This window comes from Amblyomma americanum, chromosome 1 (assembly GCF_052857255.1).
Source record: "Amblyomma americanum isolate KBUSLIRL-KWMA chromosome 1, ASM5285725v1, whole genome shotgun sequence".
Taxonomy (NCBI): domain Eukaryota; kingdom Metazoa; phylum Arthropoda; class Arachnida; order Ixodida; family Ixodidae; genus Amblyomma; species Amblyomma americanum.
This window is the reverse complement of record NC_135497.1, coordinates 87,313,998-87,332,083: the sequence shown is the minus strand read 5'-3', so window position 1 is coordinate 87,332,083 and position 18,086 is coordinate 87,313,998. Positions and strand designations below refer to the sequence as shown.

Here is an 18,086-nt window from a genome sequence, read left to right as displayed (position 1 = left end):
TTCCATATTTTGGCAATAACTAAATGCAACTGAACGCGGAAGTGGTGCTATCAGTAAATTATCTAAAAATGAAAAAAAAACATATGTGAACAGGACAAATGAATAGGGAGACAGTGCTTGCCTTGTCCTTTCCAGACTGTGCTTAGAATGTTCTACACTGCTGGGCTAACTGCAGGTTGTCAAGTATAATATTCACATAAAATTCACATTCAAAAAGCAATACGTTGCTTCGATGAAAGATGCCACAGTGGCAAATGACACTGACATGAAGAGGACATAGGTGGACTGCCAATGTGCTTAGTCTCACATTTGCTGTTTTCTGCTGCGGCATCAATCACTGAAGCATGCCTGACCACCTCACCTAAATGTTAGCACTTGATCGCGATAAAGTTGGGTGTGTGCACAGCCGAAGTAACCTCAGACAAGGCTAACATGGCACAAAGAGACTTTCAAAACATACCATGTTACTAAGTGGCTATGCAACTGGGCTGGATGAATAACACAAGTGTCCATCCCCCATGAAGGGTGACGACTGATGCCATGAACCTCGCTTCCTTGCTTTCTTCAAGGAAAGTATTTCCTCATTCTTCAAAGTGGTAGTTCCTTCAGCAACTTGTAACTAGTGTCCACTACACTGGGGAACTGGATTCAAATCACCGAATCCCAAGAATTTATGGCTGCACAGAGACTGGTGCACAACATTTTGGTTATTGTTTCACTAACTTGACCGTAAAGATAATACTTTGAGAAGTTTGTGTCATGAAGAGCAGTCAAAATTTCACAGATTTAGCTTCAAAAACAGGAATCGATCTGAAAATAAGTTATACCAGGAACCAAACTCATGACTGTCCTGATGCGGGAACCAGCACCACATTTTTGCACTCAAGCAATGACCAGGTGAAATCTGCTATGCAAATGGAAGACTGTTGTGCGTATATATCTCTAGAGTAATGCGGAACATAACCCTTCTGGCTACTGGACCTGCTGCTTGTAACCAGCCATTGCAAAGTATGAGGAAAAAAATGCTTGCAGAATGCAGTGTGGTTTGAATGTAGACGGCAACAAGAGCAGCTGATAGAGAAGCTAGCAGAAAGAAAACAGTAATAACGCCAATATATTTGAGTGTGAGGGAAACCTGTCTGGGGGGGGAGCATAACAGTGATAAACGGACACATGCCAAACAAAATAAAGTAAAGTGGAATCAATGTTCCGAGGCCATGGGTCTCTTGTTCACAATGAAAATGGGTGGCAAAGGTAGCGGCTTAAATACACCGCAGATAGCACAATGAATGTGCATGGGTATTTGCTTACTCGCACCGATTGCAGCCTGACTTTTTGTCTGCACACATCCAAGATAAAAGCAACATGTGACTCCGTTGATGCCCATGAATTACCTATGATCCCATAGCCATCAATAACAACATCAGTGACTGAATGGCTCGACACATTCACTGCACTGAACATGCAAGCAAGGCTTTGGTGAGAATGACAAACACACTATAGGGGACAATGAACACAGATGCAATATGAATGCTTAAAACTAGATATGCCACTTGTCGCTGCAACAACGAACCAACATGAACCACAACATGGGGTAAGCACAGAGCATAGCAAGACTCCTTCAGGAGTAGAATCTCAACGATATAAATGGCATGAGAAAATGCGAAATAGTCGTATCACCCAGAATTCGTATGATTCAAAACAAGACAAATCGAATATGAAAATGAAAAAGATATAACATTACTTATTTGGCACGATTATATGATGGTCATTTAGAACATTTTTCCCGCAACGTTGCGGAGTAAAATGTAAGACGCTGCCCGAAACCATGCATTTCTCATGGCTATGCCCTGCTGACAGATAATGGTGCAGAGCACTGACCATGGTACTCAGCTCTTTCGCCATGTTAGCACGCTTCCTCTTTGGTACTTTGTTGACTTCAGATTTTCTCCAGATTAACCTTAAAAGAAAAGGCCTCCTTACTCAGTGTGTGCAAGACCTTAGTGCAATGTAAAGACGCAAACGTTTGCCTCGCCACCATGAGCCACTTGAGCAGTGCGGCGAAGCCTGCAGTCCAAGATAAGTGCAAGCACTGCTAGGCAGTCGGGAATTTTTTGGCTGGATTACTTTCGGCTGAATATGTCCATAAGGCTCGTTTGGACCTCTTTTCCCCTCCTCGATATTTCCAAGCAGTCCATTTAGAACGGCACCATAATCCCTCGACATCTGATGGTAGGTGCCCAGTGGTTTGAGTGTTTGTAACGTCCATCGCTGCTTGAGAACTTATATCATTCTGAACTGTAACACTGTTAATTCACTTTTGCGCGGCACATTTTTAAATTTCGAATCATTGCAAAATATGGATCAACCATAAAAATATCATTAAGACTCTATACTACATATACAAACTGCCTAAACTAACAAACGACTTATAAGCTGTACCTCTTCTTCTGTGCAGTCTATGCCTGTGAAGAGAACCTCAGGCTTGCACTTCCGGGTCTCAGGTGCGCCTATTGAAGCGCTTGCGTCTTCTCCTTCTTGGGATCTTGAACTTCGTGGTTCCACGGGAACGACATCATCAGGCAAGTTCCCCTTCCGCTTTCCTAGTTTTGTTGGTGGACCCTGAAAAATTCGATCAGACACACCGACACATAAGACATCAGAGAGAGGGAAAGGAATCTGGCTTTACACTGCTCCCAGTGCAAATGCCGCCTCCACTTGGAAGATAAAATGAACAGTGCTGGTATGCATGAATAAAAACTAGAAGGACTTTTCACTTTGCTTGTGAATGAATCTACTGGCAGCAGCCAGGCCAATGTGTTTTGCTATCAAGTGTTTCCACTGGGTGCAAATGTTTACGCATGCAATGCCAGGTGGTTTATGAGTTAATGGTTTTATGGGTCTTAATGCCCCAAATCGACTCAGGCTGTGAGGGACGTCGCAGTGATGGGCTCCTGATAATTCCATCCACCTGGCATTCTTAACCATGCATTGACATTGCATAGTACACTGGTCTGTAACATTTCACCTCCATTGAAATGGGACCGCGGCAGCCTAGATTGAATCCGCGTCTTTCGGGTTAGCAACCAAGCACCACAACCCCAGGGCCACATACCTCAGTGGCTGCAATGACAGATGGCGGAATTTGCTCCTCATACTGCAACTCCACGTTCATCTGTTTGCTCTGCTTGGTTCTGCCAATGAACCTCGAAACATTTGAGCTTAAATTCGAGATCCCTTAAAGCGAGCAAGCTGGCTTTACTGGAATCATCCTAAGTACGATTTTCATCTGTCATGAGCAGTTGCTTTAGCCCATGTATGCCTACAGTGAAATCTCGATACAACGAACTTCGCGGGGTCGCAAATAATCGTTCATTATTTTGAAATATCGTAATAACTAAAGACTCGCGTAAATAGGTAGTAATATTACTGGACAATGAAAATACTGTACCTTCAGGAAGGGCACACAACAAGTTATGCACTATTCAAACAGGAATGCAAATGAGACGTTTAGAGCTCTTTTACTTGAAGAAATCTGATTTTCTTCTGGCGAGTATGACACAGGCACTACAGGAAAAACTCTTCAATGTCTTAAACTTTCATGTGCACAGAATCGGGCACATCGCTACAACATCCGATGAATGTGTGAAGTTTGCCTATGGATGCATGAACCTCCGCAGTAGGCACAGGCTCGTCTGCTTGGTCTGCGGGCAGTGAGTCGGCATCGTCGCCCAGTTCATTTTCTTCGCCGCACTCTTCCTTCTTGCGAACACTGCTCACGATGTCTTCTACAGTCAGCTCTGCTGAAGTCAGGGCAGCATTGTCCGACTCGAAAATGCTGCCACAAGGGCAAAAGCACAAGGGAAAAAGTTACAGAAGAGTCTACAGAGAGTTTCTCAGTGACTTCAGTCCACAACTCTTGCACTGTCATCATCCATGCTATCAGCGTCATCGCAGTCTTCTGTGTGAAGCAGCGATTTCACAAGGCCTGCTTTCCTCCAGCAGTTGTTGATGGTAGAAACATTTATGTTCCACCATGCCCTAGTTACGATTTCCGCAGCCTGGTGGACATTTATGGCTGTCGGGAGTCCGAGCCGAAGGTTTATGGGCAATCGCTGCACTAGGCGCTTCCGAAACTTTTTTTTACGCACCTTATAATCCCCTGATCCAGGGGTTGGAGCAACGATGTGTTGTAGGGTGGAAGGAATTCAAGACGCACGTTCGTGAGGCATACGTTTACGATGTGCGCAAAGCAGTTATCCATGATGAGGAGAATTTGTCTACATTCCCTCCTCATCTCGTCATCGACCTTGAGCAACCATTTGCAAAACGACTCCCGCGTCACCCATGCCCATTTGTTCGCTTTGTAGTCACATGGCAGTGAAACGACATTTTTCAGGCAGCGAGGTTTGGCGTATTTGCCAGTGATTAGGGGTTTCAGCATTTTTGTCCACAGTGCATTGCAGCAAAAGAGCACGGACACTCGGAGATGAGACTTATTCTCGCCCTTGCACTTCTCACCTTTTGAAGTGCATGCTCTTGTCCCGCAGGAGCTGATAAAAACATGCTGTTTCATCAGCATTAAAAGTATCCTCCTAAGAGTAAAACTGTGCAATTATTTCAGATTATTTCTGAATTATTTCAGATAACACAGTGGGTGACTGGTCAAAACCTTCATTGACCAAATATTTTATTATCATCATCATCATGGTCATGTAGTCATGAATATTTGTGTGTCCATTGGATAATGATTGGCAATAATGAATCTGCAATTATTTTTGCCCAGGAAAAGATACCTCAAAGTACGAAAAATTCTTGATCACGAGGAGGTCGGTGCTTAATTGCGTAAACAACAGTTTCTGCAAAATATGGTCACGAATAACTGGAAATATATTGCAAGAAGGGACATGAAAATTTTTACAAAGAATTTCCGCTTACTGTGGAGTGTCTCCAGTTGTTTTTGCCGATTTCTTAAGTTCACTATTTTTTCTAATCTTGCCAAAAACACTTTCCTTGCACAAGTCTGCAAACTTCTGATATGAATAACTAAAATATCTTGCAAGGTCATGCCACAAAATTTGTAGGGCATGGGGAATACGTTATTCATTAGTGGCTCAAGCCTAGCAATAGCGGTGGCGTGGGGCCGCTCGGGCCAGTAATCACGGCCGAGAAATTCAAAAATGGAATGGAATCAGATTTAGAATTATGTTATATCAACCCGGGACAGTATAATACAGAATAGGTGGGTCACGATGCTCGACAGATAAACAAAAACACCACTGGCAAAGGCAGCGGCGACGAGTCCACTCCCTAAATTCCCGAAGACAATAGTTAGCAGCCTAGCCGCTGTGCTAGCTGGGCGGAGGAAAACATGGATTTGCAGTAGAGGCCACATATACGCAGTTCGTTTGAAACTAGCCACAGCGTCCAAGGTCGAGGGCCGCGGCAGCTCAAGCTGACAAGAAGGAAAGCAAAGCCGAAGCTAGGAAAGATTGAACTAGCGATGACTTGGGCGGAGAGAAACGATATAATCAAATCTTCGCGCCGCGGCGTCAAGCTGTAACGAACAAAAATTCAACGGCCCAATGGTCTTGAACATCCCGCTCATAGTACATCATAGGACATGTCGCACTATGAGTGGGATAGCTGGGCCTTTGTTCGCATACAACGGTGCGCCAGGCAAGAAGACGCACGCACTTACATCATGCCGCAACATGAGCTATAGAGCAATCCGTGGGTAATCACTCCAAAGTGGCAAGAGCCAGCGCAAATCCATGGTAATGGACATGTATGGCGGGAAACGCTCAACACGCACTTCACGGTCGCTGTCCGCGTCAGTGGATTCTTCAGACAAGTAGATGAACTCCAGCTCGGACATGTAAGGCCGGAAATGCTCAATGCGCTTTTCACCGTCGCCGTCCGTGTCCCTGGATTCGTCAGACACGTAGATTACCTCCGCCTTGTCCATTCTGCTCGATTAACCCACAGGCTTCAAGCTGATCAACGCTTGCTCTGCGCCTTTGATTTCATTGGTCAGCACTTTTGACTTTCGGTGACGTTTCGCATTTGACTTTGCGCACAAGAGAGCAAAACGATTCGAGTCACAGGCGACTGGCGCAGACCGCTAGAAGCGCTGCAGTCAAATGTCTCTCATGCAGCACATAGCAAAGAGAGCAGAGATTAATGCAAGCACGCATTTTCTGCTCGTATCTTGCGCCAAACAATTACAAATTTCCATTGCATCAATTTAAAGCCGGAAAGGTAAGATGCCAGGAAGGGGCTCTTCTACTAGACATATTTTACGCTAACACTGCTAGACGGATTAAGCATTAGCCTGCCCTGTTGTGTTCAATATATTTAAAAGTATCTTTATAGAGCAAACTTTATGGAGGAACATAAAACATATAATTCACCGCAGCATAGATGCTTATAATAACTATATATAAGAACAGTAAAAAACAAACGAAAAACCGAAACAAAGTCACCCAAGCGAGCAGCTTTTTATGTCCTGCAGAGGTAGCGCATGTTTCGGACTCCGAATATTGCATATATCTCCTGAAAACAAAAAGAGCGATGAAGTGCATCACACCGAACAATGAATGTGAGTGGAATGCGAAGTAGCAACAGCTGACTAATTCTAAACACCAGCAGTAAAAAGTCGCGAAAAATATCAAATGAAACCGAAACTTTACAACTTCTTGGCTTTGCGCTAGGCCAGCTACCTCCACGGTGTTACATTCGGCAGCCGCCCGTCTGTAGTAGCGGCGTCGTCGCATGGCTCACCTGCTGGAAACCAACATTAAGCTTCTTCGGGAGGGTACCGAACCACGCGATAAAAATCGCTCCGACGTTCCCGACCCGAGTACATCAACGAGCGTCGCCCGGAGTCCACGGAGAGCCCGCCGCAGTGATCAAACGGCAGCTAATCCCAAATGCCTGTGACTAAGCTGAGGGAACTAATGCGGCCTGGTTCCCGGTAGAAGACGGTCAACGTGGGAAAATGGCGGTGGATTAGCAGGCATCGTCTGCCAGCCTTCATCGCCAAGAACGAAGTGGCCCTTTGGACTACTGGACTCGACCGTGCGATCTTGTCCAGCGCGTCGGCTGACATCTAAAGAACAGGTGTCAGCCCCACGTGGGAACTTTCGGCTGGCCACAAAACTTTCACCCTCCGCAGTCGGCGTGGACCTGAGGGCATCCTCCTCTCTCCCTGGCTCGACACGTGACGAGGGCATGTCCCTATGCGCGTTGGTGCGTGTTTGTGTGCGATAATGCAAGTTTTAGGCCACTCCCACCCTGGCAGAGACGTCCTCGACCTGGGGAATCTAGGCACGGAGAACTGTTTAAAAACTGGACAGCGAGTGCAGTGAATTATGCTCCATCATGCTCCTTCTGGATGCTCCATTTAGGGATCATCCTCGATGCTCCTTAAGCCTCCTTTTGCATCTTCCATTGTGGTCATTCCTCTGGTAAATATGTGAATAAACCCTCTCGTAATCTTCCTCCCATCGCCCAACTCGTTTAACTCGTCTGCAGTCCTGTCCTGGTGATGGCGGAGTTCGGAGCAGGCGTCGTTCCATGACCCGTGGTTCCATCGAGAGCGACTCCGAGCCCCACATCCAACAACGGCCAGCTGGACGTACCTAGCTGGCAGCGGCCTCGAGGTGAGCGAGACGTCGGCGTCTCGTAGGCTGGGGATATCGCTGACAGGGGCAGGCCCAGCTGCACGTCAGGTGGCATTTGCTGTGTCGTGGCTCAACACAACAGCATATAGAAAGGGACTGCTAAAGCGTTAGAGTAGACCACGGTGGAGTAGACACCCCCATAGGACACAGCAGCCTGATTGACTGTAGCGCACAAGCGGCTGTAAGAGAAACTGGTTTCGGTTTCTTTTATGTATGACAATACTGCGGCGGCAGGGGTGCACATGCCGGTGCCCGACGGCATTAGATGCACCGAGTGGCGATTTACTTCAAGCACCACATGGGAATTAAGCGTCGACAAGCAGGAGGCGAACAGAAGTGTGGAAAGATCGGACCCCGGTGCCAGCGGCGGCGGGCGGCCCACAGGGGGAGTAACTTGCGGCGCTCTGCTGCAAACGTGCCGAGCCCAATCTGGTGTCCGGCAGCTGCCACGTGGTCACTCCACAGGTGCTCCCCTTCTTTGTGTAATTAATGTATATTGTATCATACCCTTCACTATTTCTAAACACGTAGTACTAGTGCTCTTTAAATGCATCAATAAAGTTTTCTTGGGCTGCTACTGAAGTGTTACTGCAGTTTTCCTTTTCCGCATGCCTACACAACTTCCTCAAAGAAGCAGCCGGTAAATTTTGGAGGTACATAAACAGAAACAAATATACAAGTATTCTGTTAATAGCTGACAGTTGAACAGTCACAGATGTTAAAGAAGTTGCTTGTGAATTTAAAATTATGTCCAATGTGCATATCCAGGAAAATATAATTGCTTCGTTACTGACCTGGTAGGGTTTTCTTCTTTTATGCCAGAAGTCATGTGCCAGGTAGGTATTTTTAACTTGCTGCTTCCCCTTGACACCAAAAAAGCCGGCGGCCTTACGAAAACATTCCTGACGTTATACAGAATGGCACTACTTGTTTGTCATTTATGGCACTTCGCTTACACAATGTTCTCTTTCATCACTCTAGAGGACTGCTTGCATCATGCCTTATATTCAGCTCAACTGATCACTCGTGTTTCCAACTACCGCCCGATTTCTTTGACCTCAATAAGCTGCAAAGCATTAAGACCAGATAATCTGCCGGAACTTCACCATATTACTGGAAGAAAGCAAACTGTTATCGGAGGCCCAGAATGGGTTTCGGCAGGGTTTGTCAACTGAAACACAGCTGCATACCACATGTCATGACTTTTCACCAACAATAACGCAAAAAAAAACATTTTATTGGACTATGCCAAAGGTTTTGACAGAGTGCCTCATATTAAATTATTACAGAAACATCACACCATTGGAATAAACAGTGGAGTAATCTATTGTAGGATGGCCTGCTTAGAAAACCTCTATCGGGATGTTCAATTTGACGAGTACTGCTCATAGAGATTGCAGGGTACATCGCGGGTACCACAAAGTTCAAGTTAGGGGTCAACTTTATTCCTTATTTATGTTATTGATATTGAAAATATCACAGATACTGATATTAAGATAAAGTTTTTCACAGATGACTGCGAAAAAGGTGTAGAAGTTTCTAGTGGATGCAAGAAATGGAACACGTTCCAATACGCTGATAAGTGCTTAGTGTTTCTGCATGTGCAAGAACAAACATTTTGCAACATTTTTGTTCTATAGATTACACTGTAATTACGGAACAGAAGGCTCTTAAATATCTCAGGGTTGCTATTACAGACACTGAGTTGGCACGACCATATTAACGTCTACATCGAAGCTTTGAAAGCTCTATAGCTTACTCGAAGAAAGTTTTGACAATCTAGAAAGATAAACAGTTAGATTTGTTTAACAGGTAAAAATGAACTTGTTCCCAATGAGTAACAAATGATAGAATTAACAGTCACAACCTATTTGCCCTTCATGCCTTGAGTACAGACTCACATTTTGATACCAGGAAAATGATCTGAGAATATGGAACAGTAAACAATACTTTTAAATGCAAATTTTTTTCTGAATACTATAAGTGAGTGGAATACATTACCAAAGCACATTGCTGATATTTCCATTGCTTGTGGCATATTTGAAGCGTGTGAAGCTGTTCTTATAGGTATATTTGTTTCCATTGTAGCTGCTGCAGTGGCTCAGTGGTTATGGCGCTTGGCTGCTGACCCGAAAGACGTGGGTTCGATCCTGGCCATGGCGGTTGAATTTCGATGGAGGAGAAATTCTATACTCCCGTGTACTGTGCGATGTCAGTGCACGTTAAAGAACACCAGGTTGTCGAAATTTCCGGAGCCCTCCACTCCGGCGCCCCTCATAGTCAGAGTCACTTTGGGATGTTAAACTCCCCACAAACCAAACTGTTTCCATTGTAGCTGTTGATACCTTGATTTTACTATTTTCTTATTGTTGCTGTTTATATGTTATTTATGTACCACAATTTTTTTCTTTGTTCTCAAGAAATCTCAAGAAAGAAGCAGCAAACGTCTGTCAAAGGAGATCCTCCATTCATTGGCAGCTACCCACTGTCATAAAGTTGCTGTCAGTAGCTTTCTACCTGCTAGCCACCTGCGATAAGTTGCCAGCTGGGTCAAGGTAGCTGACAGCAATGTCATGGCAATAGGCAGCCACCACTGGTTGGAGGGTCTCCTCTGAGGGACATTTGCCACTTTGTTCAAGAGCTATATATGTCTGCAGACCTTTGCAAGTTTCTTGCCATCCTGTTGAAATCAGAAATATCTGGAAATGATTGTCTGAAAAATCTCAGGAAATGTCAGGACAATCTGTTGGATTTGGCCTTAATGTCATTTTCCTTGAAATCAAGGCTCCCAACTTTACTGTAGCCAGTCGGAATAAACGAAGATTTTTCCTGGTTCTGCAACGTGTTTTGAGCTCACAGAAAAACCGCGGGCAACAACTAAGGAAGTACTTATCAACCTGAATCAAGTGCTGCCATTTTGGGCACATTTTTCTCTTGCACCTCATAACTATTTATATTCGGTAAATAGTTTACTTTCTGTTTGCCAACAGATCCTGCTGAGCAACCAGTTTCGCACAACAGTTGTATGAAAGTCATAAAGAGAAATTCGCATCATCGGTGCTTCATTTGCAAAGAGTAACACAGCAGTATAAAAATGCACACGATTTTTTCACTATGTAGCTGACAAAATTGCTAGTAATATCACGAGTTCAGAACATGGTGACCACAGCACATAGCATTAAAACATGCTAAGCATGCACCCACAGCCAACTACAACTGATAAAACACTGGTAAACACGGCCACCAAGGGATGTTAACAGAATGCACCACAGCAGCGTGGGAGTAAGTTCCAGAGCTAGTGGCGGCACTGGCAGTTGAGTGAACTAAAGCAGCAAAAAAAATTAATCCAGGGCACTGGTGCAGTTACTCATAAGCAGGTCACTCTCTATAAAGCTGGTAGTGTTCTGGATAGTATCAACAAAACCTTTGACAAGGCAGTAACAGCAGAAGTCAACTGGGCAAGATACTTTCCCATGAACAAGTCACTGGAGCGCATGGCACTGTTATTACACATTTGTTATTATTAGAACTATGGTAACATTTAGTAGGTTGTAGAAAACTAACCTGGGCGTAGAGAAGGTGTAATCACGTGACCAAAATGCTGTGCCCCGGACGTCTTGCAGAGGCCGCTTAAGTATCCGCCCCTCAGATAATATGCCCCCAGTGGGTCCTTGTTGCCAGATTAGATTCACAGCTGCTGCCAGACCTGGGTGCCAGTGTGGAAATGCAGGGAAGTGATGAAACAGGAACACCAGACTATCATCAACATCCCAGTCGAAGCTTGCCGAGATAGGTACTGGCACACTCCGTAGAGCAGGGCACACTCCGGGGGTCACAACGTTCATGGGAGCTGCCAGGAGGGACACCAGCAGGACCTAGACATAGAACGGGTGTGATAGCATGGTTGTAAGAACGCTATGACCCATCATCATCATCATCATCATCAACCTGACTGCACCCACTGCAGGGCAAAGGCCTCTCCCATGTCTGTCCAATTAACCCACATAGCTATGATTTGCTTGAGCACAAGTTATCACAGCTATGAAGTGGCCTGCACTCATCGCAGAAGAGATAAAAAGCAGCCTCAGAAAAACTTGCCAGGATAGCATATGAAAAGATGGGAACACGAAGCAGTACCCCATCATTCTGTCATATGTTGACACCAGGCTTAGTCCTGTTCCAGATGGATGAGAAACTCTGGCATGTCCAGTTCCAGCTAGGTGATGCAGAAATTTAAAATTGCAATTTGAGGTATACTCTAGTGCTATCACTTATTCAGGACAAAGAAAAGCCTGGATTCATTGTTATCCATTACGCTTCCACTGCACTCAGGTAGTCCACTATGGCTGCAGTCCCTGCAAGGCCCCACTGTGTGTTATGTTGGGTTTTATGGCACATAAGCAACTAACACTATCATTTGCAGACACAAGGTTAAATATGTCTGCTTTTTTGGAAAAGAAATATTTCTGTGAAAGGTTAATGCTTGTTCAGCAGCTTTGCTTCTCACAAGAACAAACACGAGAACAGTCAATGAGCGCATTTTTGCGGAGGAGCAATGTATGGTAGAAAGGAATGTCCCAAAATCGTGAGACATGATGCTTCTTTAGTTTCTCGAGAGCTTTATGCACGACAATAAAATGATTTATCCTGACCACTTCTCTGCTCAGTTCAGATATATGTTTCCTTTGTTTTATGCGAATAAACCTGTGTGTAAAGTGAGTGCCCAATGCAAAAATTACGTTGTGTTGAAAAAATCTTGGTGTGTGCGTGATTTCTGTTCTCCAAAAATGGGCTTAACCCAGGTGCAGTTTATTATTCCATGCAACCTACCACTTACCTCTCAGTTCACACTGTACAAACTTCAGGCAGTCTTTAAACTAGAGCATATTTCCCTTCTTAATGTTCCCTCTGATAGCTGTGTGGCATTTGAATCCACTCTCTCACTGCTACAGATTTTGACAAGACTCAGAATCGAGCATAAATTTATGTCCTTGCATTGTGGTTGTACTGCGTACGATATCTCCAAGTAATGGTGTGATTGTATTTCCTGAGTAAACTGATGCGAGTACGCTTAGGGAGTCAGAGCAAATATTACTGTTTTCGATATTCTCATTTATTGTTTTTCTCAAAAGACAACTGCGTATAAGAAAACCGAACACCTGGTAGAATGTCATGTAAAACCATTTGAACAGCATGCAGATATGGAAGCACAAGCATATGAAGGGATTCAAGTCAAAATATGCAGGCACGGCACCTGGCTGAGAGGCGCCCGACAACTTGGTCCCATTATATACATCCTATTAAAAATTGCAACCTACAGATATAATTTGTCAGACCAAAATTGGTTCCTGTTTCCATAGCAAAATACCGCGTGGATTCCTGAAGCCAATCAGACGCGAGTTCTGGCAGAATTTCAGCCTGTAAGTTCTCCTGGCTGCCAGCAGAACACACTCTGTCAAAAAAAAAACCAATTTACTGGACAATTAGGATACTTAATAATGCAAATTTTTGGCACAGCTGTTGAGGCAATTTCATATCGCAATAGATTGAGGTAAAGAATTTGAGAAAGGCATGTATGTAGATAGTTACAGACCACTCTTTTCTCTCCCAGACATACTCGCTCTTCTACAAGCACTTCTCTCCCAGTCTTTGGCAGTCATGACGGAAGCCTTGGGATCTGAGAAGTGGCAGGAGATGTGTTTGAGGTGTTGGACCAAGGTCTGATTCTGACGTTTGCATGTCTTTTGGGAGAGTGTCACAGCAGTGAGAGGAGTTACAAGGCACAGGAACTGAATGATTTTGTACATGACTAGCACGAAGTTCTTGTTTGACTTTTTGTCTACACTGAGTCCCCCACTACTAACATGTGTTATTAATGTGATGTGCAGAAAATCCATGACATCTTTGGTGAATGCTACAGAGCCATCACTAGCGAGCCACTGTCATACTTTGCAGCACACAGTTCACCAACTTCATCTGATGTGATAAAAAATTCTGTGGGTACCGCAGACATAAGCCGTCCGGTATATGCATAAGCCATCGGAGCTGCATGAACGGGATTCACGGAGATACGAATCTCCCACACACTGCGTTTTGGGCTGGTTTTGAGACACAATTGTTATCGTTGCTCTGGACAGGTACGAATTGGAAAATGCGCACTGCTTAATTGTCTGTGCGGTAGCGATTCCATGTGGTTTGAGACCACAGCCACCACACACTGAACCCACACTGTTGTCTCTCAGCTGCTGCTGGAGTCTTCATGGCACACACACTTTTTACGAACCTTAATGGCTCTGCATTTCGGCCTCGGCCGCACGAACGGCCAGCTCTTCTCGGCGGCGGTGCTGAGCTTCTGCTTCTGCGGCGGGCTGCCCTCGGTCCTCTCGGCAGCTGGGCCAAGCTTCCACTGAGGCGGGCTCTCCTGAGTCCTCTCGGCACTGCCGCTACGGTTCTTCAGCGGCAGACTCCTCGCGATCGTGGTGCCGGTGGCGCTGAGCCTCTGCACGGGCGGCGCGCACCGCTGGATCCTGGCGCCGGAGGCGCTGTGCCTCTGTGCGGGCGGTGCGTTCAGCAGCCGCGCCAAACGGAGCACTTGTACCGGCTGCATCGTACATTGTGTAGCAGGAATTGCCTCGCACGATCTCCCCCGAGGAGCATGCGAACTGCTTTATCATCGTCGTTCGCGCTGCCCCGGCGTTCAACCCACGGAATGGGCCTTTAACCGCTGCGCTGTAAAAAAAAAAAAGGACAGTTGAGTACGTGCTTTGCAAGATGCGGTGGCTTCATACCGCTGCAGAATCAGAGAACTGTCGAAACAGGCAGCAAAGCCAACCAGTGATGGCGTCAAGGGGAAGCGAGAGGTAGCTCCCACATAAAAAATATCACTTGCTTAAGGCTCTCACGAGGACGTAACATGGTAATGCTGCCTTTATAAAGAGACCTCCCCGGTGCCCAACTCCTGCGCGCGTTATGCATTTCCCGTTCTATTTCGGTTTCTTTTTTATTTGTTCACTTCTTGCTTCCCCAGCCATAATTTTATTTTCATCCATGCAAAAAATCTATCTGAAAACTCCACATCTCAATTCTTGGCCGATCCCATGTGTGGGCATGTGCCATTGTATGAGGATAACAACTACGACCTCCCCGGTCAGTACGCAGTACGGCTGTTGCCGCAGCAGTTTGTTAATTTTAGTTATCTGAGTGTGAGCAGCAGTGCGACAGACTTCATATGCCTACCCGAAATTTAACTTGCCACCTATGTATGAAGATCTCTGCTTCTACTGGAGCCACCAGCAGTGGTTCAGTCCCCACAGTGAACGCAGCTTCCAGCCTCAAATCAGGCATGATAACCGTCATGTTAAACGAAGCTTACGCCACGAAGTGCAATCTGGACAGTCCCGTCACACCAAAAGGCAAAAAATGTGCTAAACAACTACCTTCGGAAATTACTTGCTAAACACTTCGAGGACCGACGGTCGACCGAATACGAAAAGCAACAAAAGCACGAGAGCGGCGAACTTCGGCGGAAAGAGAATACATTTCCCGTTCCAATGACTTTGGATACTTTGGAGACGCTTGCTCTGCTGCTCCACCTATCGGTCACACTTCGAGTTAGAGTGAAAAGAATATCAATTAAGCCTGCTAATAATGCGCTGAAACTGTTTAGTAAAGGTAGATTCTGTATTTTTAGTTAATTTTTTTTTGGTAAGTGATTTTGGTAACCAGCGCCGATGCTTGTGTTGACGGCTTCCATCTTGAATACCCCTACCTTAATCGGCTACCTATAATTGCGCGCTCTTACGTATGCTTATAGTCATGGAGGAAGTTTTTCTTCCTCCATGCTTATAGTGAACTAGAATACCTATAGTATAGTATTCTAGTTCACTGTACGCATGCTCCTGCGCTGCCTATCGCTCCGCTGGAGACATGGAGGATTCCCAGCGGGCGTAAGTAGCGTAAGCTTCGCTCCGTAAAAATGCTGGCCAGCCCAGCGACATGCGCATGCGCAGTGGCGTCTGCGCTCGTCCGCTTCTCTCCGCTGGCCGTAAAAAACGCTCAGCTAGAACGAGGCACCGCTGGCGTGGTAACGGCAACAGGTGTCATACCTTGAACGGACAAGAGGGAGTTTGTGCCAACGAAGCGATGCTAGCGTGGTAGAAGCCAAGACCGAAGGATGTAGAGTTGACCCAAATATTGTCCAAGTGCACGCCCGCGATAGTAGTAGTAGTAAGTGTTTATTGATAAAAATAATAAAAACGGAAGTTAAAAGAGCTTTGCTAACCCCGGCATCTGCCATCACTTTGGCGGCGGCACCTGAGCTGGGGCAGCGGAAATAAAGGAAAACAGGCAGTATGAAGAAGAGAAATGAAAGAGGTGAGGGGACAGCAAGAAAGGACATAGGGAGTGGTCATATATACACTATTTACAAAGAGTAGAAATAAAGTTGTCCAGGTTGTGCGCGTGTACAGTCAAGGAGGAAAAAAAGTAAAAATAAAAACACGCGCACAACACTTTGCACACAACAGCTGGGGTGGGGAGCCCAGCTGTTAATCGTCCAAGATAGTGCACGCGGAACGTTCGGTCACTGCGCGTCCCTACCTGGCGCAAAACAGACGGGACGTCAAGCCTGTCTGTTCGAGAAATGCACAGAGGTTCACCATGGTTCGCTCACGGGTGCGCGCACTGCCCTGCGGCCACAATAGCGTCTTGAGCGAGTCTGGGAGTATGCCCAGCGCCCTGTAGGCCGCGAGCATATCACGACGAGCGTCAGCGAACGCGGCACAGCGAAGGAGCAGGTGCTCCAGTGTCTCCACTGCACTGCATCCATCACACACATCACTCGTCGCGAGTCCGTGACGCACCCGTCGTTCCCCGGGCCACACGCAGCCGATGCGCGCGCGGGGGATCATCGCGCGTTGTGACCGCAAAAGAGGGGGCAGCCGTTGATGCTGGCGATGCGCTCACCTCCGGCGATGCGTGGGTCGGGGTGCTGTCTTCGGAGATGTTCGTGAATGACCGCGCGCAAGTCCTCCAGCGCAAGGGGGAGATCACTTGGCGGTAGCTGGTGTGCGGCGGTCGCGAGTTCGTCGGCCTCCTCGTTGCCAGCGATGCCGCAGTGGCCGGGCACCCACTGTACACGCATAACGCATCCTTTCTGCGCTAAGCACTCGATGCTTGCGCAAATGTCGCGCACTAGTGGGGTACCACGGCCGTTGCACTGCAGGCGGGTGAGGGCGGAGCGGGAGTCGCACAGCAGAGCACTCCTGGGTGTCGGAGGGTCGATGGAGAGCAGCAGGTTCCGCATCAGCTCCGCCGTTGTGGAGGAGCCCAGGAAGGTGGTGGGTGTCTGACTGTGCAGCCGCAGGGCGGGTATGGTAGCAGCCGCTGCGAGGGAGCGGCTGTCGCGAACCACTGAGCCGTCGGTGTACACGAGGAGACGGTCGACCTGAAGCTCCCCGTGTATGACGGCTCTGGTCAGCTGCTGCACAGCGCACAGGGGTGTGCTGCGCTTTCCCGCGATGCCGACGATTCCTCGCTGTATCTCCGAGGCAGCAGCCCAGGGCGGGCATGGGCCGTGGGGGGGGGGGGGGGGGGGGGGGGACGGCTTTTGTTAGGCGCTCGTATTCCTGAAGCGCCGCACCCATTCGTGAGCATGGGTGCGTGCACATCCGCTGCAGTAGCGAGCCGCCGACCGGTGCGCGATGTAGCCGGTCGACGTGGTGCAGCGCCCTGCGCGCTGCTTGGAGCTGGAGCGGCCACGCTCCTCTTTCGGCCAGTGTTGCGGAACACTGGGAGTTTTTTGGCAGGCCGAGGCACACGCGCAGGGACTTTCGGTGCTGGAGCTCCAGTTTCCTCCAGCACGGTTTGCGCACCGAGACGAGCGGTAACGCGTAGAGTGCCGCCCCCAATTCTGCGGCGTTGAACATGCAGTCGCAGCGCGGCTTGCTGGGAGATGCCGTAGCTGGCCTCGAGCGGTGAGTTGCACGGCAGCGGTGATCCTCGTCATCTGCAAACAGGCCTTGGTCGCCGCGAGACGGAATGAAAGGCGCCAGTCGATGTCCAGGCCAAGGTACCGCACCAATTTACGCCAAAGAATCGGAGTCCCTCCCGTCCAGTGGCGCACGGCGCGCGCGAGAGCGCGAAACGCAAGCCATGGCTACCGATTTGTCCGCGCTCAGCGACAGACCTAGGCCGTGCAAGCAGGCGTCAATTGCTGTCAGCGCTCACTGAAGGCACCCTAGCACTCCCGCACACGGAGCGCCTCGCCCGGTGGCCCCCGGCACCACAGAGCAATGTCGTCCGCGTATATGGACATGTACACATGGTGTCGGCCGCTAGTGGGTAGGCAGGCCGGCACCACCGACATGGCCACATTAAACAGAAACGGGGATAAGACAGAGC

General features: G+C 47.4%; 1 protein-coding gene across 6 annotated transcripts in view; it reads right to left on the bottom strand.

The window, feature by feature from the left end:
* The window catches only part of LOC144113170 (uncharacterized), a 71,738-nt gene that overhangs the window by 14,798 nt on the left and 38,854 nt on the right, over positions 1-18,086 (bottom strand). For 4 of the 6 annotated variants that reach the window (XM_077646097.1, XM_077646099.1, XM_077646098.1 and 1 more), the window contains exons 1-4: positions 15,122-15,260; positions 13,969-14,414; positions 11,250-11,560; positions 2,443-2,622 (exon numbers count right to left, since the gene is read on the bottom strand). In XM_077646097.1, the coding sequence (XP_077502223.1) occupies positions 2,604-2,622; positions 11,250-11,560; positions 13,969-14,292 (654 nt within the window). In that variant the 5' untranslated portion in view covers positions 14,293-14,414; positions 15,122-15,260 and the 3' untranslated portion in view covers positions 2,443-2,603. Of the gene's footprint in view, positions 1-2,442; positions 2,623-11,249; positions 11,561-13,968; positions 14,415-14,921; positions 15,263-18,086 lie in introns of those variants that run through there. The other 2 variants (XM_077646102.1, XM_077646101.1) reach the window with 2 other exon arrangements.